Here is a 17,008-nt window from a genome sequence, read left to right as displayed (position 1 = left end):
TTTTAGAACAAAAGCAAGTGATCCACTCCAGATTACTACAAACTTGGTCCTGGGAATATGGTGTGGTTTGTTTATAATGAATTACCGACCTTTCCCTGTAGACAAAATTTGCTTTTCTTATAGAACTCTTCCAAGTAAGTGAAACCAGAATATATTTTTCTTAGGTCATTCTATTGGGCTGGCCAAAAACTTTGTTTGGGTTTTTTCCCATAACATCTTGCAGAAAAACTTGAATGAACTTTTTGGCCAAATTAGTAATGTTTTTCCTCACCATTTTCTTTTACCTGTAATTCAGCAAGAGGAAATAAGAGGAGATTTCAGAAAATAAAAAATAAAATGACCTTCCTCTACAATAAAACCAGGCTTATTTCCAGGGCATGAAGTGCTGAAAGTCCCTGCAAGGGGTACAGTGTATCTAACACTAAAGGTACTTGATACTAATCTGGTGAAATGAACTACTGTGTAGTCAACAGTATTTAAAAGACCAAAATATCTGGGTGGCTTGAGAATTGCTTTGGCATTTTCAGGCTTCTCAAAGGTTTTGATAAGCCATGATGGCCAATGGGTGAAGCAAGAGCTTGTCAAATGGCTCATTTTCTCTGCCGGGTCCCAAGTGATTTATACCTTTCTGTGACAGGGTTACAGTTAACTTTACTGATATTTAAGGTTCGACAATGGGAATTAGATACCCATGCTTAACAACAGGGTAGGAAGAGAGAAGGTTTTCCAAAATAGACCTCTTTCTCTCTTTTCTTCTTTTTTCTCTCTCTTCTCCAGCCAACCACATCTCTTAAATGTAAGGGTCTGGAGAAGACCAAAAAATTTCACAGTTGATGGTATTTTTCTTAAAGTCATGAAAGTGAATCACTTGGCAATAGCCTTAGGCTAACAAAATAAAACACTATTTGAGTTATAAAGCATACTTTCAGGGAAAAAACCAAAAGCTATTGAAAAAGCAATTTCTTGCCAAGTAGGTACTAATTCTAAGAACTCACTTGCAATGGGAATAATTTCTGGCTGTTCCTCTGGATTCATGACACTGTATGTTAACTGTATGTGAAACTCTGCTGTTGGAGCCAAAGGTTTAAGATAGATGAAGATCATATGACAAATATAAGTTGAACGTAACCCAGCTTCACGGGCCAATGCAGTACACTCAGGGCCTGGAATCTACGGATAAGTGTTGCTCCTTTTGACCTGCAACACCTTGGACTGACTTCACTCTGTAGGTGGAGAAACTCCAGGGGTTGATGTCTAAAAGGTTTCTTTCCCCTCTGAAACTCTGTACTTCTATCTTTCAAATCATTTAAAGAAAGCAGGTACAGCTTTAATGAAAGTAGACCCAAACCCAAACTGTCCTGGGCCATCGTGCAGTTCTGGCAGGCAGAGAAAACAGGCACGGGCGTCAAGCCCAGACTAAAGAGCTGTGTCGCAACCCTGAGTGTCAACAGAGCTGCATGATGGGTTTCATCTGGACAGAGCTGGGGCCGTGAAAGTCACTTGTAACTTAACGGGCCAAGGTTTCAACTGATTCTCAGAAACCCCGAAAGAAGGTCAAGCGTGTGCAGGGAACACAATCTCCTGCCTCGCTGCTCATCTGGAGAGCTGGCTGAGGACTGTCCCAGGTTCCAGGGGATGCTCTGGAGAGACGGTGCCGCCCTTACACCCTGTCTCTTCCTTGGGCACCATCAGACTTGGCCAGTATTTCATGCTCTCCTCTTTGTGTCTTCCCAGCTCTCTCTCTCACTCTCCCCTTGTAGGACAGTGGAAAGAACATGAGTTACTGGCTCCAATCTCAGCTCTTCCACTTACTGCTGGGAGAACTCTGGGGAAGTTAGTTCACTATGATGGTCTCAGTCTTTCCATCTGTAAGATGGGAATCAGGACAGCTACTTGGCAGGGATTCTTAAGGAGAGCCACTGAGAGAGTATGTCAGTTTCTCGCCTCTGCAGAGCTGTAGCTAGTCTTATTTGTTCTCTTTTCCACTTTGCCACTCCTTCCTCGAGCCAAACCTCTCCTTCCCCAAGTACTGCATTTCCCCAGCTCCACACTTCTGTTGCTCTTTTCGTCAGGCCCACCCCTTTCTCATCATCTCTATGTGTTCAAATCCCATCCAGCCTCCAAAACTCAACTCAGAGACCACTTCTCCCAGGAAGCGCCCCTTGAGCCCCTTTCCCTCACCTGACCTGCCTTGATGTTTACGATCCCTATGCTGTGATATGTTTCAATATCTTTTAATAATTATGTACCTGTCTTTTCTTCCTTACTGTACCTGGGTACTTGGCAAATATTTGTTCAGCGAACAAATGTGTGAGTAGAGTACAGGACCGAAACAGTGGTTTCCAATGAGCTCGCTGTCCTGAAGACAATGCTTTAGCCACCACTCTAAATGAAAACATTGTCTAGAGCAGGAAATAGCCAGAATCAGAATGTGAGATGCACTCCGTGGGGTGAGAAAAAGCATCTGCCTCTATGGGAGCCCAGAGTTATGTGGGGAGAGCAGCAAGGGGAGGAAAAGCGACAGAAGCCTGGGGCCCCCGGCACAGCGGCCCCGAGCCTCAGCTCAGACATGGTGCCAACCTGCAGACACGGGGACCGTCCTGTGCGTCGAATCAGACTTTTGGGATAAAAGAAATCAGACGGAGATCGACGGATGTTTGGGGGCTGTCGTAAAACATGAAAAAGGGAAGAGTGAAGAAAGAAATAGCCTCGATTCAGAAACACTATCAACAAAAAAACCTTTAGGAAAACTAATTTGATAAGTGATAAGTGACATCAGGTTTTCCCTGGTGGCTCAGTGGTAAAGAACCCACCTGCCAATGCAGGAGACTGGGTCGGGAAGGTCCCCTGGGAAGAGAAAATGGCAGCCCACTCCAGTATTCTTGCCTGGAAAATCCCATAGACAGAGGAGCCTGGTGGGCTAGTGCTTGGGATCACAAAGAGTTGGACATGACTGAGCAACTAAACAACAGCAACGATGTGGAATCACTTTAGTCGGGGGTGGGGGGTGTGTGTGTGTATTTTTAAAGTCCATGTTGAAAGCATAGTAACTGGTCTTCATTTTCTTTCTCTTTTGGCCACCCCACGTGGCTTACGGGATCTTAGTTCTCCAATCTGTGATTGAATCCATGCCTTCAGCAGTAAAAGTGCCGAGTCCTAACAATGAGACTTACAGGGAATTCCCTAACTGGTCTTTACGTTACAGTATATTTACCTATGTTCCAACCTTCCCCCCCCCCCCCCCCCCATCATTCCTTTCCATTTATTTTGGCTGAAATATTCTTACATATGAAGAGTTAGAAGCCAATGAAGCCACTGACAGATGTTCTTGAGACTCTGTTATTACAAACACCCCACCAGTTCTTGAAATCTGGAGAATGTGGATTACTCAGTGGGGTTGTTGAAAGATCCTTAAAACATTTTCATTTTGCTATGGTAACTGAACTGATGTGACACTGGGAAAAAGGCCTGAAAGTCCTGGCTCAAGGCTGTCCTCCAAAGACACACCCTTAAGAGAGCACAAGAGTTGCTCCTTCTTCAAAATCTAGCCTCTTTTTTAAATCCCATCAGCATCCACATGTGCCCCACTTGGGGTGCATCAGAACCTCGTCTTCTTAGAGGTACATCACCCATACTACCGAGTGAGTGAGCTGGGGGCCGGCCAGACCTCCCAAGTGGTAAATGCTGGCTTTAGGAGAAAAAAGTTTCACTAAAGGGAGAAAAAACTACAGCTCCTCTCGGCCAGAATGAGTGGAAGTATCTCACTAGTTGTTTTCATAATCTTATCCAAAGAGTTCCATCAAGATGCGATCAAAAGGGTTGATTTTTTCGAAGCCATTTTAGTAGGACAATCTGCAAATTCAAGCAGTCCTTACAGAGAAAGGACACATTCCATTCAGTCTGGCCTCGTTAGCATTCCTCTTTGTCTCCCAGAAGACTTCATCAGGGATGGAATAAAAATGATTATTCAACCACCAAGGGCAACACTGTAAAGACAGTGCAGACCACCAGCTACGAGGCTGGTTTGGGGAGGGCATCTACAAGTTACACAGTGAATTCTGCATTCCTGTGATTAAAGTGACAGTAAGCACTATCTTTAAGGTGCCAGCATTTTATAACGATAACCCGCTTCAAAGCATCCATGAGTCATCAAAAATCCCAGAGGCTGGCAACTTCCAGCGTGCACCTGTCTGACTGACAGATGAGAGGGCTAGGTACACATGCTCAAGCTGAAGTTCTATGTCGAAACAGGGATCAAATCATCCTGCTGCTGCTGCTAAGTCACTTCAGTCGTGTCCGACTCTGTGTGACCCCATAGACGGCAGCCCACCAGGCTCCCCCGACCCTGGGATTCCCCAGGCAAGAACACTGGAGTGGGTTGCCATTTCCTTCTCCAAGCACGGAAATGAAAAGTGAAAGTGAAGTCGCTCAGTCATGTCCGACTCTTAGCGACCCCATGGACTACAGCCTACCAGGCTCCTCCGTCCATGGGATTTTCCAGGCAAAAGTACTGGAGGGGGTGCCATCGCCTTCTCCGCAAATCATCCTAATATTGGTGAACAAGTTTCTCTCCAGTTTGTCTGGTCTTTACTCCATTATTTTGAGAAAAAGTGATTTTTCCCCCTCCACTTAAAGTCTGCTCATGTTAACTGAATTTTAAGACATCCGTTTTTATTCAGGGTCACAGGCAAGGGACAAGTTTCTAAATTATGCAAATGACAAAATATCTCCATCTGATCTTACAGATGCCAGTTGAAAAAACAAAAGCAGAGGAAATAGAGCTTCTAGGCAGACAAGAGCTTCACTGAGAATAAATAAAAGATATTGAAAAATGAAAATAAGAGCTGTCATTCCCAGGGGTGGCAGGCCAAAAAAAAATGGGGGGGTTCTGATAATCATTTCTCTGAAGCCAAGTCACTCCTTCACAAATGACACATTAGTAATCAGGCCACAATGATGTAGCAGCTGTGTGACTGCTGGGGATCACATATATAGCTTCTTGCAACTGCTAACAGCAGATCAAGAAGAAATGATTCCACATTCTAGAATATTGCTGTTCAGTTGCTAAGTCGTGTCCGACTCTTTGTGACCCCATCAATTGCAGCACACCAGGCTTCCCTGTCTTTCACTATCTCCTGCAGCTTGCTCAAACTCATCTCCATTGAGTTGGTCATGCTACCTAACCATCTCATCTATAGCATGGCTTCAAAAACTAAATTTGGTCCATTCTTTTCCCTGAAACACCAGGTGGTGTAGTCCAGCTGTTTCAAAGGGAACCACTAAGGTAGTTAAATGAAGGGACTGTGGACTGGGTCTAGTCTGATTACTGCTCTGAAAAATACTTCACAGCCCAAGCGAAAAACTAGGGGAATCTGAGTAAGAAACAGATTATGATCATGGCCCTGCAGCTGTGTACAGCTCTTTGCTTCTGAAACAGGTAGAATATTGTCTCCTGGTGGTGATCTGAGAACAGACTAAGATCAAGGGAAGGCTTTAGAATTGAGAGAAATGCTAAAAAACCAAAGGAAAGAAAGGAAAAACAGGTGAAAGATAGTCTATCCTCCGTGTGATCCATGTTCCAGGGAGTTTTGAAAATATTTTGATGCTACCTAAGGTTTCAGTTACAAAAACAATCAAGGACACTTGTTCCCACTGACTCGTCTGAGCTCATCATGATTTTCCCCAAAGGTTTTTTATCTAAAAAATCATCAGCTTTTGGAGATGGAGGCTACTTGGTGAACTTGGATTTGAGAGGCCAATCAAATGTAGCAAGAGCTGAGCAATGGCTGCAGAGTTTGGATTGAGTGATGTGATGGATGAAGTACAAAAAACATCCTCCTCTGGTGAGGAAGTCACCAGATATTGGACCTAGAACTTGACTTTGCCCCTTGAATGCTTTCCTAAGAACCTGATACATGAAGCAAGGCTTATTTTGTCTAACAAAAGCATTTGAAACAAGAATCACCATCAGCGGAAGGTAGGAGGAAACCTCTTTTTCTGGCCAAATGGCCTTTCTACTTGGTCTGTGATAGAAGGGGAAAAAAAAGTCCTAAGAAGCAATTTCACCCAAACTGCAGTCCCAAGAATCAGTGACTGTCAACACGATGGACAGCAAGTACCTCTGCCGTCACAGTGCCAAAGCCTTCCTTACCCGCAGCTTTTCCTCAGTCTTGGTTGATTGCTTACAGTCGGGATGCCAAACGGTAGAACCTGGAAAGACAATGCACATCTAAGAGTAAAGGAAATGGAAAGCAGCCACGGTCCTATTACACAGAACTTCTGAGAGAGGCCCTGTGCCCAAGTGAACCACGATAGCTCAAATTCCAGGTGAGTTTTCTGCGTCTAGTCTGAGCTTGTTCTTAACAGTTATAATCCTAGCCCACAGAGGCCCCTCATTTGGCACAAGAGTGTCTTGATGAAAGAGACATTTAGTTCTCAACTGGGCAGTGTTTTTTTTTTTTCCCAAATATTATCATTGTCCTTTGGGGACTTCCCTGGTGGCTCAGATGGTAAAGAATCTGCCTGCAATGTGGGAGACCAGGGTTCAATCCCTGGGTTGGGAAGATCCCCTGGAGAAGGTCAGGCTACCCACTCCAGTACCTGGAGAATTCCATGGGCAGAGGAGCCTGGCAGGCTACAGTCCATGGGGTCACAAAGAGTCCGTATTGAGCAACTAAGTTTCATTTTTCATTTTCATTATTCTTTAAAAGTAATGTCTGTGTACTTCCCAATATCTACTTTTAATTTCAGAAATATAAGCCATAAGCCATGTTTATATAACATCAAAACAACCAAGCAATTTAGATGAGGGCAATAAAGTCAAACCAGATCATCTATATCCAGAAGCAAAACGCACCAAATTTTTTTTGTTGCTTCAATTATACAGTTACCTACACAGACACAGGAAATCAATCCAACTAGCAGAAAGTTTGAAACTTACATTACAAATCCACAAGTTTTCCTTTAACTTTTTAACCTTTTAGTTAACTTTAAAAGGTCTTTACTTTTAAACTAGTGAAGTTACTACTTAAGTGTTGTTTTCTGGTCCTGGGTCAATGCCTCACTTTACAGGAATTTAAGGCGCTTTCTTGGATGGTACCAGTATCACAGAACTAAGCAAAACACTTATATCCAATAGAAAGCTCTTTTCTTATAAGAATTCAATGCCTGCCTATGCAATTTTTTTTTGCCTAGGTATACAATGTATGTAATTCATGGCTAAGGTCTACATGTAAGTCCTACGTTCACACAAGAATATGTTCAAACGTGGGAATGGTGGAAGAATTTGAAGAGGGACTTAAAAAGACTTCAGCAAATAGTTACTAAGTTGAAAACAGTTGTTTTTTTTTTGCCTAAATTTGTAAATTTATTCTGGCTACATTTAAATTGTTAAAAGAGTCATGAGGTTGTCTGTGCAGGACAATGTCAATGATATAAACTTAATATGAGTCTCTGTATGAATATTTTATGCTTTACATTTCACTGTTGAACTCTTTCTCTCCTGAAAAGCTATCAAATTAAAATAACTCTTGAATTATTTTACACCACTGAGCTAAAAATACTATTAAATTGATGACAGTGTAAATACATTTTATATCAGAATAATACTTTAATCCCTATTTAGCAGTCATTTCTATCTTGCTTAACCCAGGGCCAAAAAATCAAACCAAAGCCAGACAGACACATAGTCCATTCAGCACTGGCTTTTACTCTGAGGCTGGCTTCAAAGCACAGAAATCCTCTTAATGTGGAGAGCCGGGGGGGAGGTAGGGTGGGCAGCAGGGCTGGAAGCGGAGCAGGGTGCACTGCAGAGGTTCTACTGAGTGGACATCCTGGCCCAGAACCCTGGGGGCGCACAAGGCATTGAACTGTCCTCCAGAGGTCACACACACAGGGAATGCAAGCCAGAGAGAACATGAGATGCTGGGGAAGATGAAGCTGCTCATTGTTCAAGGATGTGCTGAGAGCACAGGCAAAGAACACCAGAGCCCAACTCCATCAAAGATTCACGATGCTCAAGTGCGGAACATAGCCCAAATTCCCAGCGTTGTTTATCTATAGTATGAATGTGCTGTACTTGTGTACAGCCTGAAATCACCCTCTTTACTCAGCTTGCAGAACTCTGTGAACATACAGAGGTGCACCCAGAGCCCTGAGTCTCAGTTCTTAGCAGACACTCTTGGGGTGATATACACTCTTGGGTCTTTGATGGTGAGTGCAGTGACTGACACATTAGATCTAAAACAGCCTGGAGACCAACTGAAGAATAAATCTGCTCCATGCTGAACATGTAAAGTGACACCTGTCTACTGCTCCCAAGGATTCACAGTTTGTCCTGGGGGGAAATGTGTCATATAAAGCCCATATGAGACCACAGATTTGGGGCTTGTCACTTGCCTTCATCAGGCCCTTTAAAATTCAGCGAGATTTTCCACTGTAATTTTTTCAGAGAAATCATTCTAAAGCTAAAAAGGATGTCTGGGTTGTCAATTTCTCATACAGCTAGCGTTCTTTAAGGGGAGAGCAGCCAAAGCTTTGATCTAGTACTCAAGAATCGTTTCTGGCGACTTTTCTTAGTTTCGTAAAAACAAAAATCAAGAGCAAAGCAAACCATTCATTAAAACTACACATAGTGTTATGTGCAGAGATGAAGAAATGACATGCAAAGGCCAATGAGAACCAGTAATTAGCAAACTGAACAAGCAATAGCTCTTATATTCTTGCTAATTTTACTGATCAGCCCTTGTCTATTTAATGACTCTTTCCAGCTAAAAATAGTAAAATGCTTGCACAGATGGTACTGTTTGACTGGAGGAGAATCCTTCCCTAAAACTCTCTTAAAAGCTTCAGAATTTTAGAGGAGATAAAAGCTAATCATAGCTGTACATAGGGAAAATTTCTCAAAATTATTTTCATTAAAAAGAATTGAATGGCCCTCTGGTAATGAGCATTTCCTTGGCATCAGAAACCTCTCAACTTCGCTGTCAGGAACTTTGGGTGTGTTCTCTCTCACTCTCTGTCCTTCTCTCTTTCACTATGACAGCGATCTCATCTTCATGGGATGAAGAACATCTGTGATGTAATTCGCCAAATATGAAATTTTCTTCTTCCTAAAAGCCTGGATAAGAGCATACTGGGAGGCCCCCCAAAATCCTTCTCCCAGGAAAGTAAAGTGAGAAAAACCAAGTATTATAACCATCCAGTATGTAACATTTCTAGACATTCATTTCCTCTTTTGATCTTTTGTTTCCCAAGCATATTCCTGGGGGTTGGGGGTTCCTGAGGCCTAGCTGATCTTTCCTCCTGCCTTATCTCCATGGCATCAAGTTCAATCCATTCATCCATAAGCAATCCACTCATTTGTTAACAGCCTCAGGGGCTCACTGCCAGCATGTCAATTGCTTGGCTGATTAATACTAACTGATGAGGTCACATTTGGCTACATTCATTTGGGATCTGGGTAGCCTTGCAGCTAATGAAATGCCTCCTTCTCTTCAAAACAAACAAACATAGCCCAGTTTTCTCTCCCCACTCCAGACCACCTTACCTTGCAGATACATTTCCTCTCCTTCTGTGAACATCTGGTTGCATCTGCTGCATCGTGCACAACTCGGGTGGTAATGTTTGTCACCCGCCTGTAAGAGAAGAGGTAGCAAATGTTCAGTCTATCGCTGGGCACTGTCCCAGCCTCTTCTCTGCACATGGCAATTTGAGGAAAAGAGAAAAAAGCTAAGGCGGGAAAGATAATTGTCTGACTGACCAAACTTTTCATACCAACAGCCTTAGAAGCTGAAGCCAATGGCACTGGCCCCACAAGGGGCTCAAAGATCAGTGCTCGTGTCTGCCACGTGGGGCTGCCTTGCCTCTTGGGGTTTCTGGCATGCGGTTGTCTCTTGGCTTAGGCTCTCCTGGATAGTTGCCAATTACACACCATGTGCCTGACATAAGTCTACTCCATCTCCCCAAAAAGTTCACCTCGAAAACATTAACATCCAAATTGACGTTGGAGACCAATGTTGGTTTGTACTGCTGCTGCTGCTGCTAAGTTGCTTCAGTCATGTCCAACTCTGTGGGACACCATAGATGGCAGCCCACTAGGCTCCCCCATCCCTGGGATTCTCCAGGCAAGAACACAGGAGTGGGTTGCCATTTCCTTCTCCAATGCATGAAAGTGAAAAGTGAAAGTGAAGTCACTCAGTGGTGTCCGACTCTTTGTGACCCCATGGACTGCAGCCTACCAGCCTCCCCCATCCATGGGAGTTTCCAGGCAAGAGTACTGGAGTGGGGTGCCATTGCCTTCTCTGTGGTTTGTACTAAAGCAATAGAAAGAAAGGATCCTATTTAGTAGGTCCTTTTCTAGCTAAGCTGGTTTTAGAAAAGGCAGAGGAACCAGAGATCAAATTGCCAACATCCACGGGATCATGGAAAAAGCAAGAGAGTTCCAGAAAGGCATCTATTTCTGCTTTACTGACTATGCCAAAGCCTTTGACTGTGTGGATCACAATAAACTGTGGAAAATTATGAAAGAGATGGGAATACCAGACCACCTGATCTGCCTCTTGAGAAATGTGTATGCAGGTCAGGAAGCAACAGTTAGAACTGGACATGGAACAACAGATTGGTTACAAATAGGAAAAAGAGTTCGTCAAGGCTGTATATTGTCACCCTGTTCATTTAACTTATATGCAGAGTACATCATGAGAAATGCTGGACTGGAAGAAACACAAGCTGGAATCAAGATTGCCGGGAGAAATATCAATAACCTCAGATATGCAGATGACACAACCCTTATGGCAGAAAGTTAAGAGGAACTCAAAAGCCTCTTGATGAAAGTGAAAGAGGAGAGTGAAAAAGTTGGCTTAAAGCTCAACATTCAGAAAACTAAGATCATGGCATCCGGTCCCATCACTTCATGGGAAATAGATGGGGAAACAGTGGAAACAGTGTTAGACTTTATTTTTCTGGGCTCCAAAATCACTACAGATGGTGACTGCAGCCATGAAATTAAAAGACACTTACTCCTTGGAAGGAAAGTTATGACCAACCTAGATAGCATATTGAAAAGCAGAGACATTACTTTGCCAACAAAGGTCCGTCTAGTCAAGGCTATGGTTTTTCTTGTGGTCATGTATGGATGTGAGAGTTGGACTGTAAAGAAGGCTGAGTGCTGAAGAATTGATGCTTTTGAACTGTGGTGTTGGAGAAGACTCTTGAAAGTCCCTTGGACTGCAAGGAGATCCAACCAGTCCATTCTGAGGGAGATCAACCCTGGGATTTCTTTGGAAGGAATGATGCTAAAGCTGAAACTCCAATACTTTGGCCACCTCATGCGAAGAGTTGACTCATTGGAAAAGACTCTGATGCTGGGAGGGATTGGGGGCAGGAGGAGAAGGGGACGACAGAGGATGAGATGGCTGGATGGCATCACTGACTCGATGGACGTGAGTGTAAGTGAACTCTGGGAGTTGGTGATGGACAGGGAGGCCTGGCATGCTGCAATTCATGGGGTCGCAAAGCGTTGGACACGTCTGAGTGACTGATCTGATCTGATCTTTCTAGCTAAGGCAGGCTTCCCTGGTGGCTCAGACTGTAAAGCGTCTGCCTGCAATGTGGGAGACCTGGGTTTGATCCCTGGGTCAGGAAGATCCCCTGGAGAAGGAAATGGCAGTCCACTCCAGTAGTCTTATCTGAAAAACTCCATGGACTGAGGAGCCTGGTAGGCTACAGTCCACAGGGTCGCAAAGAGTCAGACACGACTGAGCGAATTCACTTCACTTTCTAGCTAAACAGTATGAAAATAATATAATCTGCCCAGCTTACATCAAGATGAGAAAACCATAGTAAAAGATATCATCCACTGCTTTTTAATTTTGGAAAGAGGCCTAACTTGCCTCTCTGCTGCCTATGATAATCTTCTGCCAACGTCTCATTTTAATTGTTTTATGAAGAAGGCATTTTATTGAGGCAGCTCTGCATTATTCATGGGCATGTCACTTTCTTAAATATGACAGATGCCACCATAGCAGGTGTTGACTTCCCCAAAGCGAAGTGTCACTGGACCCAGGGACACTTCTCTAGACAGGTGCCAAGTCACATTAGAGTCATGCTCCAAATACATGCCTGACAAAATGAAATCCTTTCGTTCATAGTTCAGCAGAAAGTCTCACCACCTAAAAATTATCAAATGTACTCTGCAATTAAATCATGTCCTCAGTCAACCGTGAAAACACTTCTTTTGCATTAGCTGTGGGCAAGGCAGTGCTGAGAGCCTCGAGTTAGAAGTGGCTTCACCCTGTGCCTGCGTGAAATCTCCACAGGAAGTCAGAGGTCAGGTGGTGATTTCTTTCTCACACCCTCCTGTGCAAACTATGAAACCACTTGGCCACTAGAGTGTGAAATGGTGGTCAGCTACTCAAGATAACCCAGTGGGGAAAAAAAGTTGAAGTTATTTAAAACTAGAAGCCAGGAATGAATTCTTTTCAGTGGTGCCTGCCAGAAAATTCCAGAACTGGAATTTTGTTCTTATCCATACAGCATTCTGTATTTATCTGGGGGGAGGGGTATAGGATACGTTAACACAAAGTGACTCTTTGCCTTAGGCCAGCCAGGGTCCAAGGTGAGTGAAGGGAGGACGAGAGCAAATATTACTCAGTGTTAAACGCTGTTGAGTCAGCTGGGAGATTAACGCTGGGAGGTCCCAGGCAGCGAGGACAATCTCTGAATTCTCAAGGAAAATGTAGAGGAAACAGTTAAGGCCCCTTGACAGGAGTCTGGTGTAGTCTGCAGTGAAAGGCACACCCCTCACTAAGCTAGCAGTAGAAGTTTCTGCGCGCTGATAAAATGGATCCACCATACTTAGTGCTGCAATGTTACAGACATTCTCATTAAAGACAGGAAGCAGGCAGAGATGTACACTTTGACCAGTGTTTTTCTTTACTGTTTTTCCTAGCCAATGTGACAGATCAAGAACAAGAAATAAGTACAAAAGTCAAGAGTTCAGTCGAGTAGCTAGATAAAAATCTAACACATGTGTAAAAACCAATAGTTTTTCTATTCATTAACAATACATATTAAGCCTAGGTGATGAGAAAACAGGTCCCCATTTGTAAATAAATATTTCAGTGCAAGATCTACACAAGGAAAACAGTTGAATCTAACTGATGGGCATGAAAGACTTAAATAAAGACATATGGTATTTATGGAAGGAAAAAGTAAATATCGTGAAGTTGCCAAATTATGTAAAATGAGCCTATGAATGCAACAAATTCTCAATCAAAATATGAACAGGAGTTTCTTTTATGTAAACTGACAAGCCAATTTTATAAGTTTACATGGAAGACAAAAATGCAGGAAAATATAAAAGATTATTATCCAAAATATACAACAAGCATCTACAATGAACACTAAATGGCAATATAGGCAAAAGGCAATTTCTGGAGGAAATATAGATTACCCTGAAAATAAAGAATTAGCTCAACCCCATCAGGAATCATGGAAACACAATTTAGAAGAAGAGTATTTTTCTTCAACAAATTGGCAAAGATAAAAAGAAGACTAAGGTGAGGGACTTCACTGGTGGTCCAGTGGTTAAGAATCCACCTGCCAGTGCAGGGGACACGGGCTCAATCCCTGGTCTGAGAAGATTCCGCATGCTATGAGGCAACCAAGCCTGTGCGCTGGAACTACTGATACCCAGGCGCTCTAGAGCCTGCTCTGCAGCAAGGGAAGCACCGCGATGCAAAGCCTGCGCACCCCAACGAGAGAGCAGCCCACACGCGCGGCAACTACAGAAAGTCTGCGTGTGTAAACCCCAGTGTAGCCAAAAATAAATAAATAATTCAATTTAAAAAAGACTAATGTGAAACAGGCCTTCTCACATACTGTCAGTGAGCAAAATTCTTTTTGGAAAGCAATACTTAAATTTAATGTGTGCACACTACTCCCTGATGAACAATTCCACTTGTAAAAGCCACTCTACAGAAATTCTCACACCTGTGTCCAAAAGTATTAAGGATATTTGGTGTTGGATTATTTATAACGGCAAAGAACAAGGAAACAGAAGCCTAGATAAGAAAGTGGTGAAACAAAATATTGACTCATATGTAGCCATTAAAAGGATGAAGCAAAGCTATATATACTTACATGGAAAGAGTTCAAACTAATGAGAGAAGAAACTCAAACAGAAAAACAATACCTATGATACAGCCACATACAGCTGTGGTCAAAAGTGTGGAGATACTGGGTAAGTCTGGCTGGATTGAAATCCAGTTTCAGCACTATGTGGTCCTATAAAGACGACAATCTCTCTAACCTTCACTTCCACATCTGTAAAATGGGTAGAATAATAGCATTTATCTCATGGAGCTGATGAGAGAGGACTAGTGTATTTCCTGGCATGCCCCACTCTTGCCAACACTGACCACCAGTCCTGTAAGTCAGGCACAGTTACTATTGTTTAAGCCTAAGAAGACACACACACACACACACACACACATACTTATATTGATTTTATATGTGTGTCCTGCCCAGAGAGAAGGTGGGGAGAAGGCATGCCAATTAGTTTTCTGTGGTTCTTTGTGGAGAGAGAGGAAAGAGTACAGGTGGGAACCTAACAACTTCCTTTATATGTTTCTGTATTGCTTTGATCTTTTACAAGAATTCATTTTTATGTTACTGTGTAATAAGGAAATAAAAACGAAGAAGAAAAAAGTCCATTGTCTCTTGGAGTCATTACGTGATCTTGGGCAAACCACACACTCTTGGAAAATCTGCTGTAGAGATGATGGAGTTGATAGCGGCAGCGACAGTAAAAGGGAACATTTTTATTGTGATGATTTGGTGTCAGTCGCTGTTCTCCATACTTCATAAACATTCAGGCGTTCGTTTCATAAGAACCTACTGAGGTTATTACTCCCCACTCTCCAGATAAGGAAGCTGAGGCTTGGAGAGCTTTAGTAAACTTGTCCCTGGTCACACAACTAGAAAGTGGGAGGGCCAGGGTGCGAACCCAGGTGGTCTGACTCTGGAGCGTGAGTCCCTAACTAGAATCACAGCTAATCGCCATACAGTACCTCACGGCTGTATCCACCTCACAGGGATGCTAGGGTGAACGATCGGATGACATTGACAATGCTGTGATTCACTGCATACAACAATAACAGGAAGACAATGTAATGAGCTTCTGAACAGAGGTGGTTCTAGGACCATCCACATAAAGAAGGCTTGCTAGTGCAGTCTGGGATGCTGATAAAAGGCTCTCTGGATCCACCCTTGCCCAAGGACAGGCACGGGGGAGTAGCTATTACATGAACTGTCACACAAGATGGGTGGGAGGTTCGGCCAGGACCCCCGTGGCAAGGCTCTGCTCTGCAAATCATTAGTAAAAGCCCTGCTGAGAAACACTGCCAGTGTAACTCCAGGGGTATCAGTCTTGACCTGTGTACTTGCTTCATCCCAAGATGCTGAACATGTCAGGAAATACAGTGAGCCAGAATCGAAGGGCAGTTGCACAGCTGTTCGAAAGTCTGTCTGTGTGGGCCCACAGTGTGGGCCTGGGGGGATCGGGGGAGGGCACAGGGTCAAGGGCTCGAGATAAGGGAGCCCCCCACCCCCGCACATGTTTCACTTCTTCTCACATGACAGTTCTCAGACAAGCCCTGTGTGCAGGGCCAGGGAAAGTACCAGAGCTGAACACAGACAGGGTTACATGCAAACTAACCAAAGGAAAAAAAACGGATGTAGCTGAATCCAAGGCATTTAAAATAGAGTCATTTTTAGAAGAAGGAAAAGAATTTCAGATAATGAGTAAAATGAGACTAAACAGCACCCAGGGAAGAATGAAGAGGAACACATGATTCATGTGGAGAGGAGGCTGTTGATTGCAAACTTTTAAAGCACTGTGGGCTTTGTTGTGACAGGTGACTCCATAAATGATGGTTACCAAGTACCTGCCCCCAGACTCACATCCTGCAACTCCAGCTCTGCCCCAGCCTGACAGACCAGATGTGTCCTTGGGACTTCCTACAGTCCTGTGGCGAATGGTGACTTTTCATCCATCTTTGTACCCTGTTACTTAAAAAACTACAACCTTATTTATTGTCACACATTCAAAATGCATACGTTAAAAAGTCCACATTCGGACTGGCACTTAACTCTAGTTGAGTTTCATTAAAGCACCTGCATACACAAAGTGCTAGAAATTGCTTGCCTTTAATAGCACTGATTAAGTCATGCTTCTGCGGTTATTATTTCTGTCTAGTTGATCTCTAAATTGAAGTATAAACTTTATCATACAGGTGAGAATTCCATCTGGGGAAACACCATCTGCTACAAGGCAGAATTTGGTGCAAGGCACCAAATTTGTGAAACTTACTATCTGGAAGAGGAGAAAGGAGCTCTGAGCTCCTTGTGGACACTGAGTGAAGGAAAAGGGCTACAAGATTCAGAATTAGGAGACTGGGGTATCATTTCTTTATTTCTTATTCATGAGACCTCCATTATGTCACTATTTACCGTCTCCAAGGCCCTGGCTCTTCCTTTGTAGAAAGTGAAGGGCTGCTGCTGCTAAGTCGCTTCAGTCGTGTCTGACTCTGTGCGACCCTGGACTAGACAATTTCAAGTCCCAGCCTGCTGTAAGATTCTATGATTCTGTGTAAAATCCCACCCCTCTCCAAGCTTACATGGCAGTGTTAACAAAAGAGCAATTTGGGTAGAGAAAGGACATTCTTGATGGCAGAGATTGGAAATGAACCAAAGACCCCATGGTGTGTGAAAGCCAGGAGGAGTTCCGGTACCCTAAGCCCTGTGCTGGGAGGACAGACCACTGTGGGGAGAACAGAGCACTGCGATCACAGACCCCATCCTTGGACAGATAATTCTCTTAGCTCCGGGGTGGCTAACTGTCTGTTTCAGTTTCTCTCCCCCCACCTCCCCACCACCGTTTCTCTTGTAGTACTTTAGTCCTGATATAGCTCAGGAGATATGGAACAGGGTCCTTGAAGTCAGCCTT

General features: G+C 43.5%; 1 protein-coding gene across 23 annotated transcripts in view; it reads right to left on the bottom strand.

Moving 5' to 3' along the window:
- Positions 1-17,008, bottom strand: part of ABLIM1 (actin binding LIM protein 1) — a 329,063-nt gene that overhangs the window by 45,134 nt on the left and 266,921 nt on the right. For 13 of the 23 annotated variants that reach the window (XM_027528374.1, XM_027528369.1, XM_027528376.1 and 10 more), the window contains 2 exons: positions 9,548-9,635; positions 6,152-6,210 (listed from right to left, as the gene is read on the bottom strand). In XM_027528374.1, the coding sequence (XP_027384175.1) occupies positions 6,152-6,210; positions 9,548-9,635 (147 nt within the window). Of the gene's footprint in view, positions 1-2,580; positions 2,665-6,151; positions 6,211-9,547; positions 9,636-17,008 lie in introns of all 23 variants that reach the window. The other 10 variants (XM_027528356.1, XM_027528361.1, XM_027528355.1 and 7 more) reach the window with 1 other exon arrangement.

Source organism: Bos indicus x Bos taurus, chromosome 26 (assembly GCF_003369695.1).
Source record: "Bos indicus x Bos taurus breed Angus x Brahman F1 hybrid chromosome 26, Bos_hybrid_MaternalHap_v2.0, whole genome shotgun sequence".
Taxonomy (NCBI): Eukaryota; Metazoa; Chordata; class Mammalia; order Artiodactyla; family Bovidae; genus Bos; species Bos indicus x Bos taurus.
This window is presented reverse-complemented; position numbering and strand designations above follow the sequence as displayed.